General features: G+C 39.5%; 1 protein-coding gene across 1 annotated transcript in view; it reads left to right on the top strand.

The window, feature by feature from the left end:
• Positions 1–16,587, top strand: part of LOC130839583 (leucine-rich repeat-containing protein 37A3-like) — a 63,433-nt gene that overhangs the window by 25,202 nt on the left and 21,644 nt on the right. The window contains exon 6 of the mRNA XM_057713824.1: positions 8,703–8,774. Within this exon, the coding sequence (XP_057569807.1) occupies positions 8,703–8,774 (72 nt within the window). The remainder of the gene's footprint in view (positions 1–8,702; positions 8,775–16,587) is intronic.

Below are 16,587 nucleotides of genomic sequence, written 5' to 3'. Positions count from 1 at the left end.
CTGGCGATAGAATTTCTACAGCCAGAGTGCAGATAATTTTTGACTCACCTTGGTAGATTTCTTTCCTTCCCGGTACATAGGTGGTTATCGCATTCATTTAACCTCCTGCATGGTATTCCATAGTGTGAATGTATCACAGTTTAATACTGCCCCCCTTGAAGGATGTTTAGATCATGTCGTTTTCTTGTTACTGCATCGATGCAGTTACTGTCCTTGTACCTGCATCTTTGTGAACCTGGTCAAATATTTCTGTAGAATCATTATCTAAAACTGGGATGGTTGGTGTGAAGACTCTGTAGATATAAAATTTTCATTGCCCTCAAAAAGGTTGAGTCAGCTTAAGCGCCAGTCAACATTCTGTGATGACTTTCATTTCCCCACACCCTTTCACCACTGATAGTCTCTCCTTTTTTTCTTTCTTTCTTTTTTTTTCTTGCTGATCTGATGGGTGACTAAAAGGGGTCCCATCTGAATTTGAATTTTTCTGGTTACTTGTGAATTTAAATATTTTATATGTTTACCGAACATTTGTATTTTATCCCTGAATTGTCTGTCCTTTGCCCTTTTTTCTGTTACTATTTTTTATATCCATTTGTAGAAAAAGCCAGTTTAGATACACAAGTGAATTTGGAAAAACACATTCAAAGTAATTTTTCATGATAGTTTGTGGTCCTATCATTAGTTCAACTTGAATAGACAAGTCATACATGACTTCCAAATTAATAATAAAAGACGTAACAGTCAACCTAAAAATAGGGTTTATGACAGCTCTTAAAGAGGTGTCCCCTTAGTCTGATATCTTATTGGATATTAGAGGAAAAAAAAATGACACTAGCAGACAATTTTTTTAATTTACAGATTTCCTAAATACTATCTGTAGTTTATATTTCCCATGATAGCATCTAAGTTGGAGATTTTATTTCCCAAAGTTGTAAGAAAAATGAAAGTCATCTGGCACAAGAAATAGATAACTTAGTTTCCTCTGGGGAGTGGAGGTGGGGTGGTAGACTGAGGGACAGAGGTAAGAGAAAAAGTTTGGATCGTGTGCTATATATTTTTGGAATTTTGAGCCATGTGAATATATATTACATATTTTTAAAAATAAATTGAAATTAAAAATTAATTTTCTAAAAAGCATGTGTTTGGGAGGTGATACACTATAACATGAGTCTGGTAAGGTTTGAAGATTTCTAAGTCAGTTTGAGGTTTATACCTTGTAAGCAGAGGTTCCTAACTTGGGTTCAATGATTCCCCAAGGCAGAATTTCTTAACCTTCCCTCCTGCTCCCCCATGTACATCTCTCTGGTGATCTGAAGAAGCTTATGTTCTTGGGATCTTGTTTTGAAATGTATAATAAGTTAAAATATATAGAAAAACAAGGCAAACTAATTATATTGAAATAGTTTTCAGAATATTTTTAAAGTTCGTGATATACTAATAAATATGCTCTTAACACATTAAATAACAGGATATGGTGGTAGGTCTTATAAATATCATAGCTCCAAGGTAGTGATGAGAATAAATGGTGTTTCGAGATATCTGTAACATATACATGGTAGCAGATGATCTGTGATTTCCATTGGGGACCAAATTAACTATAGTGCTGATCTGGTGTGATGTGTTGCCTACATTCAAAATGGAAGGAAATGCTGATTTTAGATAGAGATTTGTGAAAATTGAGATGTAATTTTGTTTCTCATCCAAGTTCTGCCCTCTGGATTCAGTCCACTCTGTTCATAGACTTCTGCCCTAAAAGGATGATCCACGGATGGAAATTGCATGCACACTTTTGCATGCGTTCAAGAGAGTGCAGTTTTCTAGGGACAAGAACCATTGCTTTTATGAAATTCTCAAAGGATTCTTGTCTCAGAAGACTGAGTCACAAATGTAGGGGAGAAGAAAGACATTTCTTTTCCTGTACTTATCTTCATGAGTGATGCTAAGTGGATGACTGCTTTAAATAAAAGTATCTGATAGTTAAATAAAAGTACCTGTCACTTTCTGAATTCATTCAATAAATATTTTTGGAGTATTTAGTACATGCCAGCAACTGTTTTACATGCTAGGGATACAGGCCCAAGAGTAAACCAGCCTAAGTATCCCAGTTCTCAGGGGGTTTACAAATACATAAAAATAAGTATATAAGTATAATAAATAGATATAATTTCAAGTATTGGTAAGTACTTTGGAGAGAAAGAAAGTAGGGGAAGGAGAGGAAATCAATTCCAGAATGGCCTACTGTTTGTATTATACACATACTTAAGTCAAACCAACCAGCAGACCAACCCTGAGGCCTCTCAGTTTCCTAGAAGTTACTGAGGTGGAGAGAAGGATAATTGTCAATAATATAGAATCAAGAATGAATGTGAAATTCGGAAGATTGCCTTAGACCAGAACCCTGGTCAGAAGTTAAACGTGGATGTTTCTTAACTGTTACTTCATGCCTGGTTTTGATATTTGCATGGTTGAGAAAGTTTTAGATCTGGCTTTAACTCTGATTCCCCATAGTCTTAAAATTTTTGCTTTAGTCATAATGAATATTTGGAGTTCTACACAGCAGTGTATTTGAGTTCAGTTATTCAGTTATTGCGTATTTGAAGCTCCTTTTTTGGAAATTTTTTGTGACTGACTCATTCTCAGTTTCCACTTTACTGCTAGGTTGAATTTGTTATTGTTATTTAAAACTGTTTTACTGTCCTGTCATGCAGACAACTTCACCGAAAGAAACCGCATTAATTGAAAATGTATAGTCTTTGTTTACTCCCTGTCCCACATGATATTCAGACTCTAACCAGGGTGATGTGGGCCTCAGCCAGTCAGAGAGATCAGCCCCATCTCTTCGCCGTCCTTGCTGAATCCTTGTCAGCGTTCAAAGTTATAATTAGCATATATGAGTTTCTCTTTTCTCTTGAGTTTTTTCATATATCGTCATTTCCTGTGACCTTTGTGTGTCATTCATGGCATACACATACAATTTTGTTACATGACATGGGGAGGGAGAGTTTTTTCCAACTTTTGAAATTATGAGAAGGGTTAGTGTAAACATTGTTGGACACATTGATTGGTTTTGTGTTTTTGGATCATTTCCATGGTGATATGAAGCCACCACTTAACAGAGGTGAGAAGACAATCCATCTTAGCACCAGCTGTTGACCATCCCCCCTAACATGGATTCTGACCATCACTGCTGCTCCTTCTAACGTGGTGAATTTCAAATGCAGGTCAGGGTCCTTGAAGCGTTGTCAGGGCTCCAAGTGTTCTTTGTGGGAATTAAAGTCTTTTGTGTTTTTGTTTTAGTGATCTTTTAAACATGTGTGTGATTGTATTCTCTATAATAGGAACCACTTTAATAGCTGAGAGTTGCAGAGTTTTCAGGTAGTAATATTTTAACTCTCATAAGCTATTAGTAAAGAATTAATTTATGAGATGGAATTAAGCTATGAGATGGAATTAATATAAATATGTGAGCAAGAGATCCTGAGTGAAAACCAGAATGTTTTAAATGCAGGACTCAATGGAAATAGTTTCACAGGGCAACACAGCATGTGCTCAGATCCCCAAGGCTCCTGAAGGACGCACCACCGTTAATAGTACGTGCAAGGAAGGGGATTCTTTGACATCTTACAGAGTTTCTCCTGTGCTGGCTCTCTACCGAACCGTCACTCCACTCTTGGGGTGCTGGTTATGTGCCTTCCTGCTCATTAGGTATAAGAAACAGGTGCAAAGTAGCACCCCATCCTCCCCCCAGCATGCTCCTAGTCTTTATTGTGAGAGCAGACCTTACAGTCCTCGGGCAGACCCAGGTGTCAGGCCTGACTGTGAGTCATCCCGGAGCCCTTCATTCTGCACTCTGGACAGGTCATTGGCTGGATCTCTGAGTTTTCTAATTGACTCTTTAACTGTCATTTCTGCTGCTCATATACTGAGTTTTTATGACTGCTAACACTTTTGATTCGTATATTCTTGAGTTGATTCTTTTTCATGGATATGCTATGTGCTTCCCTCTGTCTGAGGATAATAATTATGCTATGCTAAGGTCCTCTTGTGCTTTGTTAACTCTGATTCATTGGCTATAAGCTCTTTTTTTTTTTTAAGAACTTTTATTGAGGTACAGTTAACAGACAATAAACAGCCTATATTTAGAGTGTACAATTTGGTATCCCAATCTCCCAATTCATTCCCCCCCCCCCCCAACCCTCCCCGCTTTCCCCACTTGGTGTCCATGTGTTTGTTCTCTACACCTGTGTCTCTATTTCTGCCTTGCATTTCCTCTTTCATAGTTGTTAGCATTTGCCTTATGGATTGAGGTGCTCCTATATTGAGTGCATATATATTTATAATTGTTATCTCCTCTGCTTGGATGGATCCCTTGATCTTTATGTAATGTCCTTTCTTGTCTCTTGTAACATTTTTTATTTTAAAGTCTATTTTCTCTGATGTGACTCTTGCTACTCCAGCTTTCTTTTGATTTTCATTTGCATGGAATATCTTTTTCCATCCCCTCACTTTCAGTCTGTATGCGTCCCTAGGTCTGAAGTGGGTCTCTTGTAGACAGCATATATACGGATCTTGTTTTTGTATCCATTCAGCTAGCCTGTGTCTTTTGGTTGGTGCATTTAGTCCATTTACATTCAAGGTAATTGTTGAGATGTATGTTCCTATTACCATTTTCTTAATTGCTTTGTTTGTGTTTTTGTAGGTCCTTTTCTTCTCTTATGTTTCCCACTTACAGAACTTCCTTTAGCATTTGTTGTCGGGCTGGTTTGGTGGTGCTGAATTCTCTTAGCTGTTGCTTGTCTGTAAAGCTTTTGATTTCTCCATCGAATCTGAATTCGATGGAGATCCTTGCTGGGTAGAGTATTCTTGGTTGTAGGTTCTTCTCTTTCATCACTTGAAATATATCATGCCACTCCCTTCTGACTTGCAGAGTTTCTGCTGAGAAATCAGCTGTTAACCTTATGGGAGTTCCCTTGTATGTTATTTGTTGTTTTTCCCTTGTTGCTTTTAATAACATTTCTCTGTCTTTACTGTTTGTCAGTTTGACTTCTGTATGTCTCGGCATGTTTCTCCTTGGATTTATCCTGCTTGGGACTCTCTGCGCTTCCTGGACTTGGGTAGCTGTTAGGGAAGTTTTCAACTGGAATCTCTTCCAGTATTTTCTCGGGTCCTTTCTCTCTCTCTTCTCCTCCTGGGACCCCTACAATGAGAATGTTGGTGCGTTTAACATTGTCCCAGAGGTCTCTTAGGCTGTCTTCAGCTCTTTTCATTCCTTTTTCCTTATTCTTTTCCGCAACAGTGATTTTTACCATTCTGTCTTGCAGGTCACTTATTTGCCGTTCTGCCTCAGTTAATCTGCTGTTGGTTCCTTCTAGTGTATTTTTCATTTCAGTTATTGTGTTGCATGTGTCTGTTTGTTCTTTAATTCTTCTAGGTCTTTGGTAAACTTTTCGATCTTTGCATCCAGTTTTTTTTCAAAGTCCTGAATCATCTTCACCATCATTATTCTGAATCTTTTTCTGTAAGGGTGCCTATCTCCTCTTCATTTAGTTGTTTTCCTGGGTTTTTATCCTGTCCCTTCATCTGGTACAAAGTCCTCTGCTTTTTCATTTTCTCTCTCTTTCTGTGCCTGTGGTTTTCAGTTCCACAAGACAAAATACTGCTGATACTGCTTGATACTGCTGTCTGCCCTCTTGTGAAGGAAGCTATCTAGGAGGCTTGTGGGTGCTTCCTGATGGGAGGGACTGATGGTGGATAGGGCTAGGTGGGCAGAGCTCAGTAAGACTTCAATCTGATTTGGTGGGCAGAGCTCAGTAAAACTTTAATCTGCTTGTCTGCTAATGGGTGTGGCTGTGTTCACACCTTGTTGGTTGTTTGGCCTGAGGCTACTTAGCACTGGAGCTTACAGGCTCTTTGGTGGGGCTAATGGTGGACTCTGGGAGGGTTCATGCCAATGAGCACTTCCCAGAACCCCTGCTGCCAGTGCCCCTGTCTCCTTGGTGAGCCACAGCTACCCCCCACCTCTGCAGGCAACCCTCGAACACCAGCAGGTAGGTCTGGTTCAATCTCCTATGGGGTCACTACCCCTTCCCCCTAGGTCCTGGTGAGCACACTTTCTTGTGTGTCCTCCAAGAGTGGCATCTCTGTTTTCCCCAGTCCTGTGGAGGTCCTGCAATCAAATCCCGCTGGCTTTCAAAGTCTGGTTGTATGGGGTTCCTCCTCCCGTTGCTGGACTCCCATGTGGGGAAGCCTGACATGGGGCTCAGAACCCTCACTTTCGTGGGTGGACTTGTGCAGTATAACTGTCCTCCAGTTTGTGGGACACCCACCCAGCATTTGTGGGATTTGATTTCAAGGCGATTGCGCCCCCTCCTACTGTCTCATTGCAGCTTCTCCTTTGTCTCTGGATGTGGGGTGTCTTTTTTGGTGAGTTCCAGTGTCTTTCTGTTGATGATTGGTCAGCATTTAGTTGTAATTCTGGTGCTCTTGCAAGAGGGAGTGGCTATGAGCTCTTATGTTTGCTTTTGTTTTCTGTGCTTGATGGGGTTGGCTCTCTCACATTGTTTGGTCATTCCTGAGTGCAGTTCATCTTTGTAGTTGAGATGCTACTGCTTTTGTTTCCCAGCTTTAGGGGAGAAGTGAAATGAGCTGCTGGGGCTTGTTACTCCCAATGGGTTCCCCTGAGAATAAGGCAGAGGTGGAAGGTGCCTTCTGGTGGCTAGTCAGGGAGTGCAAAGCTTTCTTCCAGGGTCCTGGGACCTTGCCTCCTTCCTGACAGCAATTGCTGCTACCTGGAAGAGGACACTTTTGCCACCTGGATCAAGGAGGAAAGATGTGGGGTTGATGTGTGCTGTAGGCTGCTCCTACCACACGGTTACAACGGTTCACCCTGTAGGCAGTTCCAGGACATTTCTGGTAGGGGAGCATTTGTGGAGCTGTTCCCATGCATTGAGCTAAGGTGGTAATTTTTAAGTTATATCTTTTCTAGCATTCCTGGAGATTTTGGTGGAAGTTGAATGGGTGGAGACTAGACATGTTTCAATCTGCCAACTTGAAACAGCACACCTTAGGAAAACAATTTTATATCCCTGTTACATCCTAGAGAAACTCAGGCAAATATGTATCAGGAAACAAACACAAGCATGTTCAAAGCAGTATTGTTTTTAATAACTAAAAACTAGAAAAGTCTCAGTGTGCACCAAGAGTTGAATGAAAAAATAAAGTGTGGTATAGTGATAGAGTTAGAAGGCATACACTTCATCAGAAACATAATGCAGACCACACAGGTAATCTTAAATTTTCTGCTAGCCACTTTAAAATAAAAGTAAAAAGAAACAGAAAAAATAAATAACTTTTACTTAACCCTTATATCCAAAATATCATTTTAATATGTAATCATTGTATACATTATTAGTAAGATACTCTACATTTTTTCAACAAAGTGCGTGTCGTAACTAAGAAGCTCACATGCCGCTGCAAAAAGATCTTGCATGCTGCAATAAAGACCCAGCACAGCCTAAATAAATAAATATTTTTTAAAAATGTAGAGAAAAAAAGTTAGAATTAAAAAAATGTTAATGAGAGACTCTACATTTTTTTCCACGCTAATTCTTTGTAATTACAATTTAGTTGCAAAGTTTTATCACAAATGCTTGAGGTGTATTTAGATTTCATAAAATTTATAGTTGAAAAAGTAGTATCACATACACAAATTGTTGCAAACATAAACATTTTGCAGTAATTACATTGTCGGTTTTTTAAATTTCAATTTTAAAATAATTGAAATGAATTAAATTAAAAATTCAACTCTGTCACATTAGCCACTTTCACATACCCAGAAGCCTCATATACTTGGACATGCAACACTACATGCTACAGGCAAAAATAACATTATTTTACAAAATAATGTTGAGTGAAAGAAGCAATGTAGGAAATAATACATGTAGTAGGATTCCACTTAGCTAAAGTTGAAGAAGCAGCAAGAGTAAAGTGTGTTGTTTATGGCTGATACAGAAAAGACAAAACTACACTTAAAAAGCAAGGAAATTCTTATGAAAGTCAGGATAGTGGTTCCCCCTAGAAAGTCAGAGAGGGTTGTGATTGGAAAGGGGTACACGGGGGGCTTCTGGGATGTTGGCAGGATTCTTTCTTGACATGAATGGTGTTACCTGGGGATTTGTTTTATAATTATTAACCTGAACAATTACATTATGTATCTTTATAGACATTTTAGCTTTCAAAAACTTTTTAATGGGGGAAGAATCAGATGGCTTCATTTGCAGCGTTGACAGAGTTGTGTATGGGACTTCCCGATAAGGTTTGGGGAAAGATGGGAGGGAAGGACAGCTCTGCAACACTGGGTTAAAACCCAGAGCTGGGTTCTAACAGAGACTTGGTGATCTAGAGAGTAGGCATTAATTATATGATTTGGTGGAAGAATGGATGGGGTGTGTGTGTGTGTGTGTGAGAGAGAGAGAGAGAGAGAGGGAGAGAGAGAGAGAGAGAGGTGGACACAAAGGAGGACGTGAGAAGAAAGGTTTAAATGAAAACAGAGCAGAAATCACCATCCCTAAATTAAATAAGAAATAGGATGTTTGGGTGGCACCATTACCCAGCTTTCCTCCACATATAGGAGTTAGTCCTATGTAGTAAATAGTTGTACTTCTTTTGCATTTTGATCCAGAAATAACCTTTTCATTTTTCAGGATCCTCAGTGACAATCATTTGACTGAATTACATAAGGACTCCTTTAAAGGCTTGCTATCCCTCCGGTATTTGTAAGTTAATTAATCATATTTGTTTATGAGTTCTTATCTATAAAGTGGATTATCTATAAAGTGGATTATCTTTAAAGTACTTAAGGGATTCAGGTTAGATAATCTCTTCAATTTTCTTCCAGCAATAAAATCCTGCAATTCTGTAAGTCTGTGTAGGACCCCAGCCCATCTCTAGCATTAAATACCTCCTATTCTTTTTCAATTTTTTAATTATGTAGACAAGATATACATTAAAAAAAAAAACCTTTATTTGTAGAGGAAAAGTGGTGATGAGGTTTGAGCAATAATAGACTCCCCTATGAACCTTACTGTATGTGTTCATATACTCTCTGTTTATATTTTGTGTATGACCTACAATCAAATCTGGCCCACAGTCTGTTTCTATACAGCGTATAAGTTAAAAATGGTTTTTAAAGGACTGTCAAAGAAAAAAAAAAGAAAGAAAAATATGCGACAGAGACTGTATGTGGCCAGCAAAACCTAAAATATTTACTATCTGCCCTTTACAGAATAGGTTTGAAAAAGTTCCTGAGTAAAATGAAAGGAATTAAAATTAACCTCAGGACTTCCCTAGTGACACAATGATTAAGAATCCGCCTGCCATGCACGGGTCATGGGTTCATTCCCTGGTCCAGGAAGATCTCACATACCACGGATCAACTCAGCCCGTTGCCACAACTACTGAGCCTGTGTGCCGCAAGTACTGAAGCCTCCGTGCCTGGAGCCCGTACTCCAAAACAAGAGAAGCCACCTGAATGAGAAGCCTGTGCACCACAATGAACAGTAGCCCCCGCTCGCCACAACTAGAGAAAGCCCACATGTAGCAACAAAGCCCCAGTGCGGCCAATTAAAAAAAAAAAAAGTTAACCTCAAATTGTCACCTACAGGACAAGAAAATATAGAACACTAACGTTCATATGAATGCCATTAACTCATAATTTTCATCATTTAATCGAAATTAAATTAATATTTCAATGTGAAATAAGCAGATGAATTATATAAACAGTATTGTCCAGAATACATTGTTACTAAAATAAACAGACTATTGTTAAGAATTGTGATGCAGGAATCATTATACCAATATTAAAAATGTTTAAGATGATGGTTAAGTGGTATATTTAGAAATGTTGACACTAAACAAGCATATCAGAAATGTACCTAACAAAAATCTCTCCAGCCTCTTCTTTTGTTCCTGTTTTTTTGTTTCTTCGTTTGTTTTGGTTTGGTTTTTTAGGTTGCGCTCCACAGCTTTCAGGATCTTAGTTCCCCCAAGCAGGAATTTGACCTAGGCCCCCAGAAGTAGAAGGGCTGAGTCCACTGGGCCTCCAGGGAATTCGCTCTCCAGCTTCTTTATCAAGGAAGAAATGCTTGCATAGTAGTTCTGTTTTTTTAGGGATAAGTAGATACTGTGTCCATTGCTATAAAAGCTCAGTTTTTGTCCTTTGTTCATGGCATCCAAAGCTGTGTATGTCATTAATCCTTTTCAAGCCAAGTAATGATCCTCTAGGGAAACAGATTCTTCTTGCAAATTTAAAAGGCTTAGGGAAGTGAGTATAAAGAGCCTCACATGCCACCTTTTAAAAATAGTTATTTTAATTATCAAACTTTCAAAGCCTTAAGGGGCAACCACTTTTGTTTAGATAGATGTATTTATTTATTTATTTATTTATTTACTTACTTACTTATTTACTGGCAGCATTGGGTCTTCGTTGCTGCTCTAGGGCTTTCTCTAGTTGTGGTGAGTGGGGGCTTTTCATTGCGGTGGCTTCTGTTGTTGCAGAGCACTTGCTATAGGCATGTGGGCTTCAGTAGTTGTGGCATGTGGGCTCTGTAGTTGTGTCCTGCAGGCTTTACAGCACATATGCTGTAACTACTGAGCCCACATGCTGCGACTACTGAAGCCACTGCCCCTAGAGTGCAGGCTTAGTAGTTGTGTCACACGGGCTTAGTTGCTCCATGGCATGTGGGGTCTTCCCAGACCAGGGATCAAACCTGTGTTCCCTGCATTGGCAGGCAGATTCTTAAGCACTGTGGCCACCCAGGACGTCCCACAACCACTTTTGTATTAGCCTCCTTCTCTGCTATCTGGGCTGCAAACCTTACAAACACAGTTTGGAGAAAAACAAGATAACTGCTCAGTGGATTAGGCCCGTCATTCCTTCTACTATAAAATACTTTATAAGCTGATTATTTCATGTTAGCATAGGTATTCTCATTCTTTAAAAAGCAATGCCAATCAATAAAAAAGCTTAAAAAGAATATGCGAATATGTACTATGCCGAGTGTTGTGAACACAAAGATGGGTAAGACAGGATTCCTTTTAGCAACTCCTGATCCCACACGGAAAAGAAACACATAAGCTCAAACCATAATGACAAAGTGCTGTAGAGACACAGAAGAGGGAACCATGAAGTAATAAAACTGCGTTTCTTTTCAAACATTTTCCTCCTTCTGTTCCCTCCTCAGATATTTGTTGATTTTATAAATATTTGAGTTTGCTTTATGTCCATGCATTGGCTTTAACCATGATAGACAATGTGCATGAGCAAGACCTAGTCCATACTTCCAAGGAGCTTATGCTCAGAGGAAATGGGATAAATGGGATACAAAAGGAGCTACATTTTAGAAAAGAAATGGATATGGGCAATGAGAGCTGTAAGTTGGTGTTGCGGCACAGAAGAGGGAAAGAAAGACTTCAAATTGGATCAGGGAAGATGTTACCAGCACAACGCTGTTTAGATGGGACCTGGAAGGGCCGTTGGGTATCATCAGACAGACATCTGAGGAAGAATAAGCTTGCAAAAGGAAGGTGGGAGAAAGGCAAAACACAGGAAGAACGCTTTGAGAACCTGTAGAGTACAAGCAGGGAGAGCAGGAGATTAGAGCCAGATTATCTAGGGCTTTGCAGGCCAAGCCGAGGCTAAGATGCCAAGCCACCATGTTACCACAGCAGTGCTCTGAAACAGTCACTTGGAGGACTTGTTAAAACACAAGCTCCACCCCCATAGTTACTGATTCAGTCGGTCCAGAGTAGGGCTGAGTATTTGTGTCCTCGGTAAGTTCACAAGTGATGCTGGTGTTTGGAATCACCTTTGGAGAGTTAATTGGTAGATTGTGTGGAGGGTGGCTTAGAAAGGGAGAGAGTGGAGGTGGCAACAGCAGTCAGAAGACAGTTCTACCCATCCAGGTGAAATGAGAGACTAAGCTGGAATCAATGGCAGTAAGATAGCTATAGTCAAGAGTGGATATTTTCAAATAAAAGTCAATATGATAGAAGGTATGATACGGAATTAAAGTTGCATATTGATGAGAGGAGTAACTTCCTTTCAAGTTGAATGAAAGGATATCTTTTATTTCTTCTGGTACTGAAGTGGCCTAGAAAAATAGAACTAAATGGGAAGTGTGGAAATATAAGAATATTCACTTTACGATTAGAAATTATAATGATAGTTGGAGATAAAAACTTTGAGCTCATAATCTAGACTATGATGAGACCACAAAAGGTGGAATCTAATCAATTCTTCTGCTCTCAGGAAAGATTACCTCCAAAGTCTATCTAGACCTAAACTTGTATATTTAATTTATGAAGGTCATGAGGGTGAGACTCTTAAGAGAGGTGAAGGCAGGGTTAGGGGCTCTGGAAGGTTCAAATAACATTCCTCAAGATTTGGAGTTTAGACCAGAGCTACTTATTTATTATTATCATTCTAACCTCTACTAGTGATTGCTACTAATTAGATACCTAGTAGCTAATTGAGGCAATATATTCCTTTTCCTTTTCCTAGAGATTTATCCTGCAATAAAATACAGTCTATTGAAAGACGTACATTTGAACCGCTACCTTTTTTGCAGTTTATGTAAGTAACAAATGTAACTTCATTATATTTGGAAGTTTTATACCACAAGTTTTTATAAAATTAGTTACTCATTTTGAAATACGATTACAATTACTACTAAAATTATGTAGCAAATCCTTTTTGTCCCTAGCAAAGATTAGTGTGAGAAGTATTACACAGATCAGAGTGAATCGTTGTAGAGCAGTGGTTCTCAAGCAGGGTGATTTTGCATGCAGGTGACATTTGGCAATGTCTGGAGGTGGTTTTGCCTGTCAGGCCTCTATATGCTGCTGCCACCTAGTGGACAGAGGCCAGAGATGCTGCGAAACATCCAACAGTGTACAGGAGAGCCCCCCACAACAAAGAATTATCCAGCCCAAGACGTCAATAGTGCTGCTTTTCTAGAGAAATAAAGATCACATCACGCAGTATTTACTGAGCATTTACTGTTTTGTATCTAGTGCACCACATATATAATCATGAAAGGATAAAGCATGATATCTTCCACAGTGAGATTTCTTTAAGTGTATGGAGGGAGTAGTGATGTTATGTTTCCTCACATAGAAATTAGAATTATTACCAAAGGATAAATTCTGAAAGAATGTATATTTTTCTTCTTCTGCTGCTTGTCTTTTCTTTGTAGAAATCTAGGTTGCAATCTACTCACAGAACTGAGCTTTGGAACGTTTCAGGCCTGGCATGGAATGCAGTTTTTACATAAGTTGTAAGTAAAGTAGAAGATGAATACATATAAAAATTTCTGTGTGAGAACATCATACACTTATTGGTTAGCTGGGTGTAAGCCCAGTAGGAATTCTGGAAAGTATGTCTTCAGATCCATTTGGTTTTTTTCGAATGAGGAAACGAAGGTACAAAGAGGGCAAGAGACTTGTCTAACTCATATGTATGAAATGCTCTGCTTTCCATAGTACTGATCTTTCGCACAGGCAATCAAAAGCACCAAGCGAAAACACTCAAATTAGCATTGTCACGGAATCCCAGTGCTGCTGCTCCAATATGCGAATGGTCCGTGAAATGCCACGTTTGAATTTACACTGATTTCCTGGTCATGTGCAGAGTTCCACACTGCTTGAAGTGTATGCAACACAGAGCTGCAAAGAACTAAGTTTAGCACAGAATTCTTCAGGGAGCAAAAGGTGTGGCTGCTTCCTCAACCATTATTAGCTTCTTTTAAATGGTGAAGCAGAAAGAATTCCTGAACACCCACCACAGGGCTCTCCCCAGCCTCCCAGAACATTATTTTTCAAAAAGCATGTACCTCTGAAGTGAATCATCTGTAGCCAATAGGAAGCTTTGAGGTATGGAATAAGTTGTTGTTTGTGTTCAGCTGTAGTGTGAAAAGTATACAGAAAATACATTGCTGTAGCCTGATTCTATATGCAGTACTTTCTTTCCTGACTAGTCTTCAATAAGAAATGTGGGTTTTAGACCCCTTCAGCTGAAAAATTCTGTGATTTCTCTGTGACACAAGCAAATCATAGTGGGTACGTTCAATGGCCAGAAGAGGTAAAGAGCCTCCTCTCCACCTGGCTTTGGAAAAGACTCTTACCTGTCTTGTGGTTCAGAAACCCACTGTCACACAGTTCATTTTAGGTTAATGGAGGTGCTGAGGGTGTCTCTGGAGCTGGAGTAACAGTTCCTGCAGATGCCAATCTGTGGCGGCCTCCTTCTTCCCCTCATTAGTTTGCTGATGCCTACCTTGGGGAGAGAGCACCCAGCGCACCAGAGAGCAGGCTCCTGAGGTCCCTCCACCAGGAGGTTTCAGTAGCGTCAGTACAATGTCTTACACTCACCGCCTTTTCTGAACATTTTATGAGACCAGGCATCTCTTATAAGAATCGGAGTTTCACTATGGTTATGTAGGCAACACAGGAAAATAAACAGTGGGAAATAAATAAGTAAATAAATAAATAAAGGCATCACAGTTGATAAAAATGAATGAATTCATTCAAAAACATTCACCAAGTGCCATGCCCACTGTGTATCAGCACTGTACTAAGTGCTGGGCACACAAACAAGACTAGGACAGGGACTTTGTCCCCAGGAAACTGGAAGGAGGAAGATGGACGTTGATGGGAAAACATATGAGAGCCATTCTAGCACCTGTGCAGCAGGGTAACAAGACCGACAACAAAGTAGAAAATGGGTGGTGGGTTAGAAGAGATTCCTAATGGAAGAGGCAGCAATGTCTTCCTTTGGAATGTCTGTGTTCATCTTAAAAGACAGAAAAAGGTAACGCAAGAAGCAGAGCTATCTGGTGTTGGAAAGAAATTAACACTATACTCCTAAAACTCACTCACTGTTACTTTCAAAAGATTGTCACAATATAGTAAGTGTGTATTGGGGGTAGACCTCTTTCTTTGTTTTGGGTCAGGTCTTTCTAATAGACAAACTAATTTGCTTCAGGAAACATTTGCCATGCTGAGATATGAACGTTATCGCATCTCTTCCAAAGGCAAGCTGCCAAGGGAAGATGCCACCCTCGCGTTGTCATTTTATTACCTATAATGACACATTACTGGGATGTTTATAAGTTGAAGCAGTGTTTTCCTCTGCTTAAATAAGTTTGGAAAAGGGCCCCAGCTGAGATGGATTTATCATGAATTGAATGAAGCTTCCACTTCAGGGCTCCTCACTGTCCTGGGAGGGGGTCCTAGCGATTTTCATATTCATCACTTTGCATGTCTTTCTTTATTAGATAGGATTTCCCAAAGTAGATGAGGTGTAGGCCTCACAAAACCTTGATTCCTCGCCAGGTTTCCAGTGATTATAACGCAGTAGGTTTCTTGAATGAAGCCTCTAGGTTATTGACAAACACCGGGGGAACTAGTTAGCAGTGTGGCAGTCCTGTTTGAATCTGAAATCTACCTCACAGATGAGCCAAGAGCTTATTAATTAATAAGGTACCACTCTTTGAATGGTGGTAATAATCACATCTCTTTCAGATGAAATCAGGAATGAAATGTATTTTGGAGAACCAGCAGTGGTTGGTAATCCTAAATGTTAAGTATACTTTCTTTTCTGAGATTAAAGTGCTTCTCCTTCATTCACCTACACAGGTCCAGACTGATGGCTTATTTTTAAACATTTTTTTAGTCACATCATTGGTTCTAACAACACAAACTCCATGAGTTTTAGAAACTGAAGGACTCTACAGTGTCAAAAGGCAATATAGGGATCGTTGCCCGCATCCTCCACCAAAAAAAAATTAATTAATTAAAAAAAAAGAAAAAAAGAAAAAAAAAAAAGGCAATATAACTCATCCAGACAGAGCACATTCACATGCTGGCTTGTCTGTGGTACATCGATATTGTACCAAGGACATGAGCACTGAGAGAGATTAAGAGGAAACTCCAAGCCTTATCCCTATTATTTACCCCTCGGTTGAGAATATCAATGAGATAGGTGTGGCCACACTGTGAAGGCAAATTGAGCTGGGGTCCCAGAGCCGCCCTCATGCTCCCCCAGTCAGCCAGCATTGGTTTCCTTTAGAAGCTGTGTGCACACAAAAGTTTACACTGTTCAGGGTGTTGTTATCACTGTTTAGTATGTACTGGCATCCTGGCAGCTTCTCAGATTCAAAAAGGCATACACATTAAAAATGAAAATAACTTGGGTCTGGCCTTTGGGGTGATTTAAGGTGGCTGTTTTATTTGTAAGAGTTCCAAATGTTGAGACTGTCACACCCAGCAACTACTATACTTTTCTTCTCCCAACTACATCTTGTTCTTCCCACCTGTATAACAAGGTATCTTCTTTTTCTCAGAAGCATGGTAATTCTCCCGTGCCCTGTAACGTTTCTTTAATACCTACACTTCTTAGGTGCTTATTATGTTCCAGGCAGTATACTAAGTACTCGTACTTATTACACAGGTAAGATAGTGTGCCTAAGGCTTTTAGCATAGTGCTTGGTACGTGGTAAGTGCTGAATACATATGACCTCACAATTCTATTTT

The sequence above is a fragment of the Hippopotamus amphibius genome, chromosome 17 (genome assembly GCF_030028045.1).
Source record: "Hippopotamus amphibius kiboko isolate mHipAmp2 chromosome 17, mHipAmp2.hap2, whole genome shotgun sequence".
Taxonomy (NCBI): domain Eukaryota; kingdom Metazoa; phylum Chordata; class Mammalia; order Artiodactyla; family Hippopotamidae; genus Hippopotamus; species Hippopotamus amphibius.
Note: the sequence above shows the minus strand (reverse complement) of the source record. Positions and strands in the feature narration are given on the sequence as shown.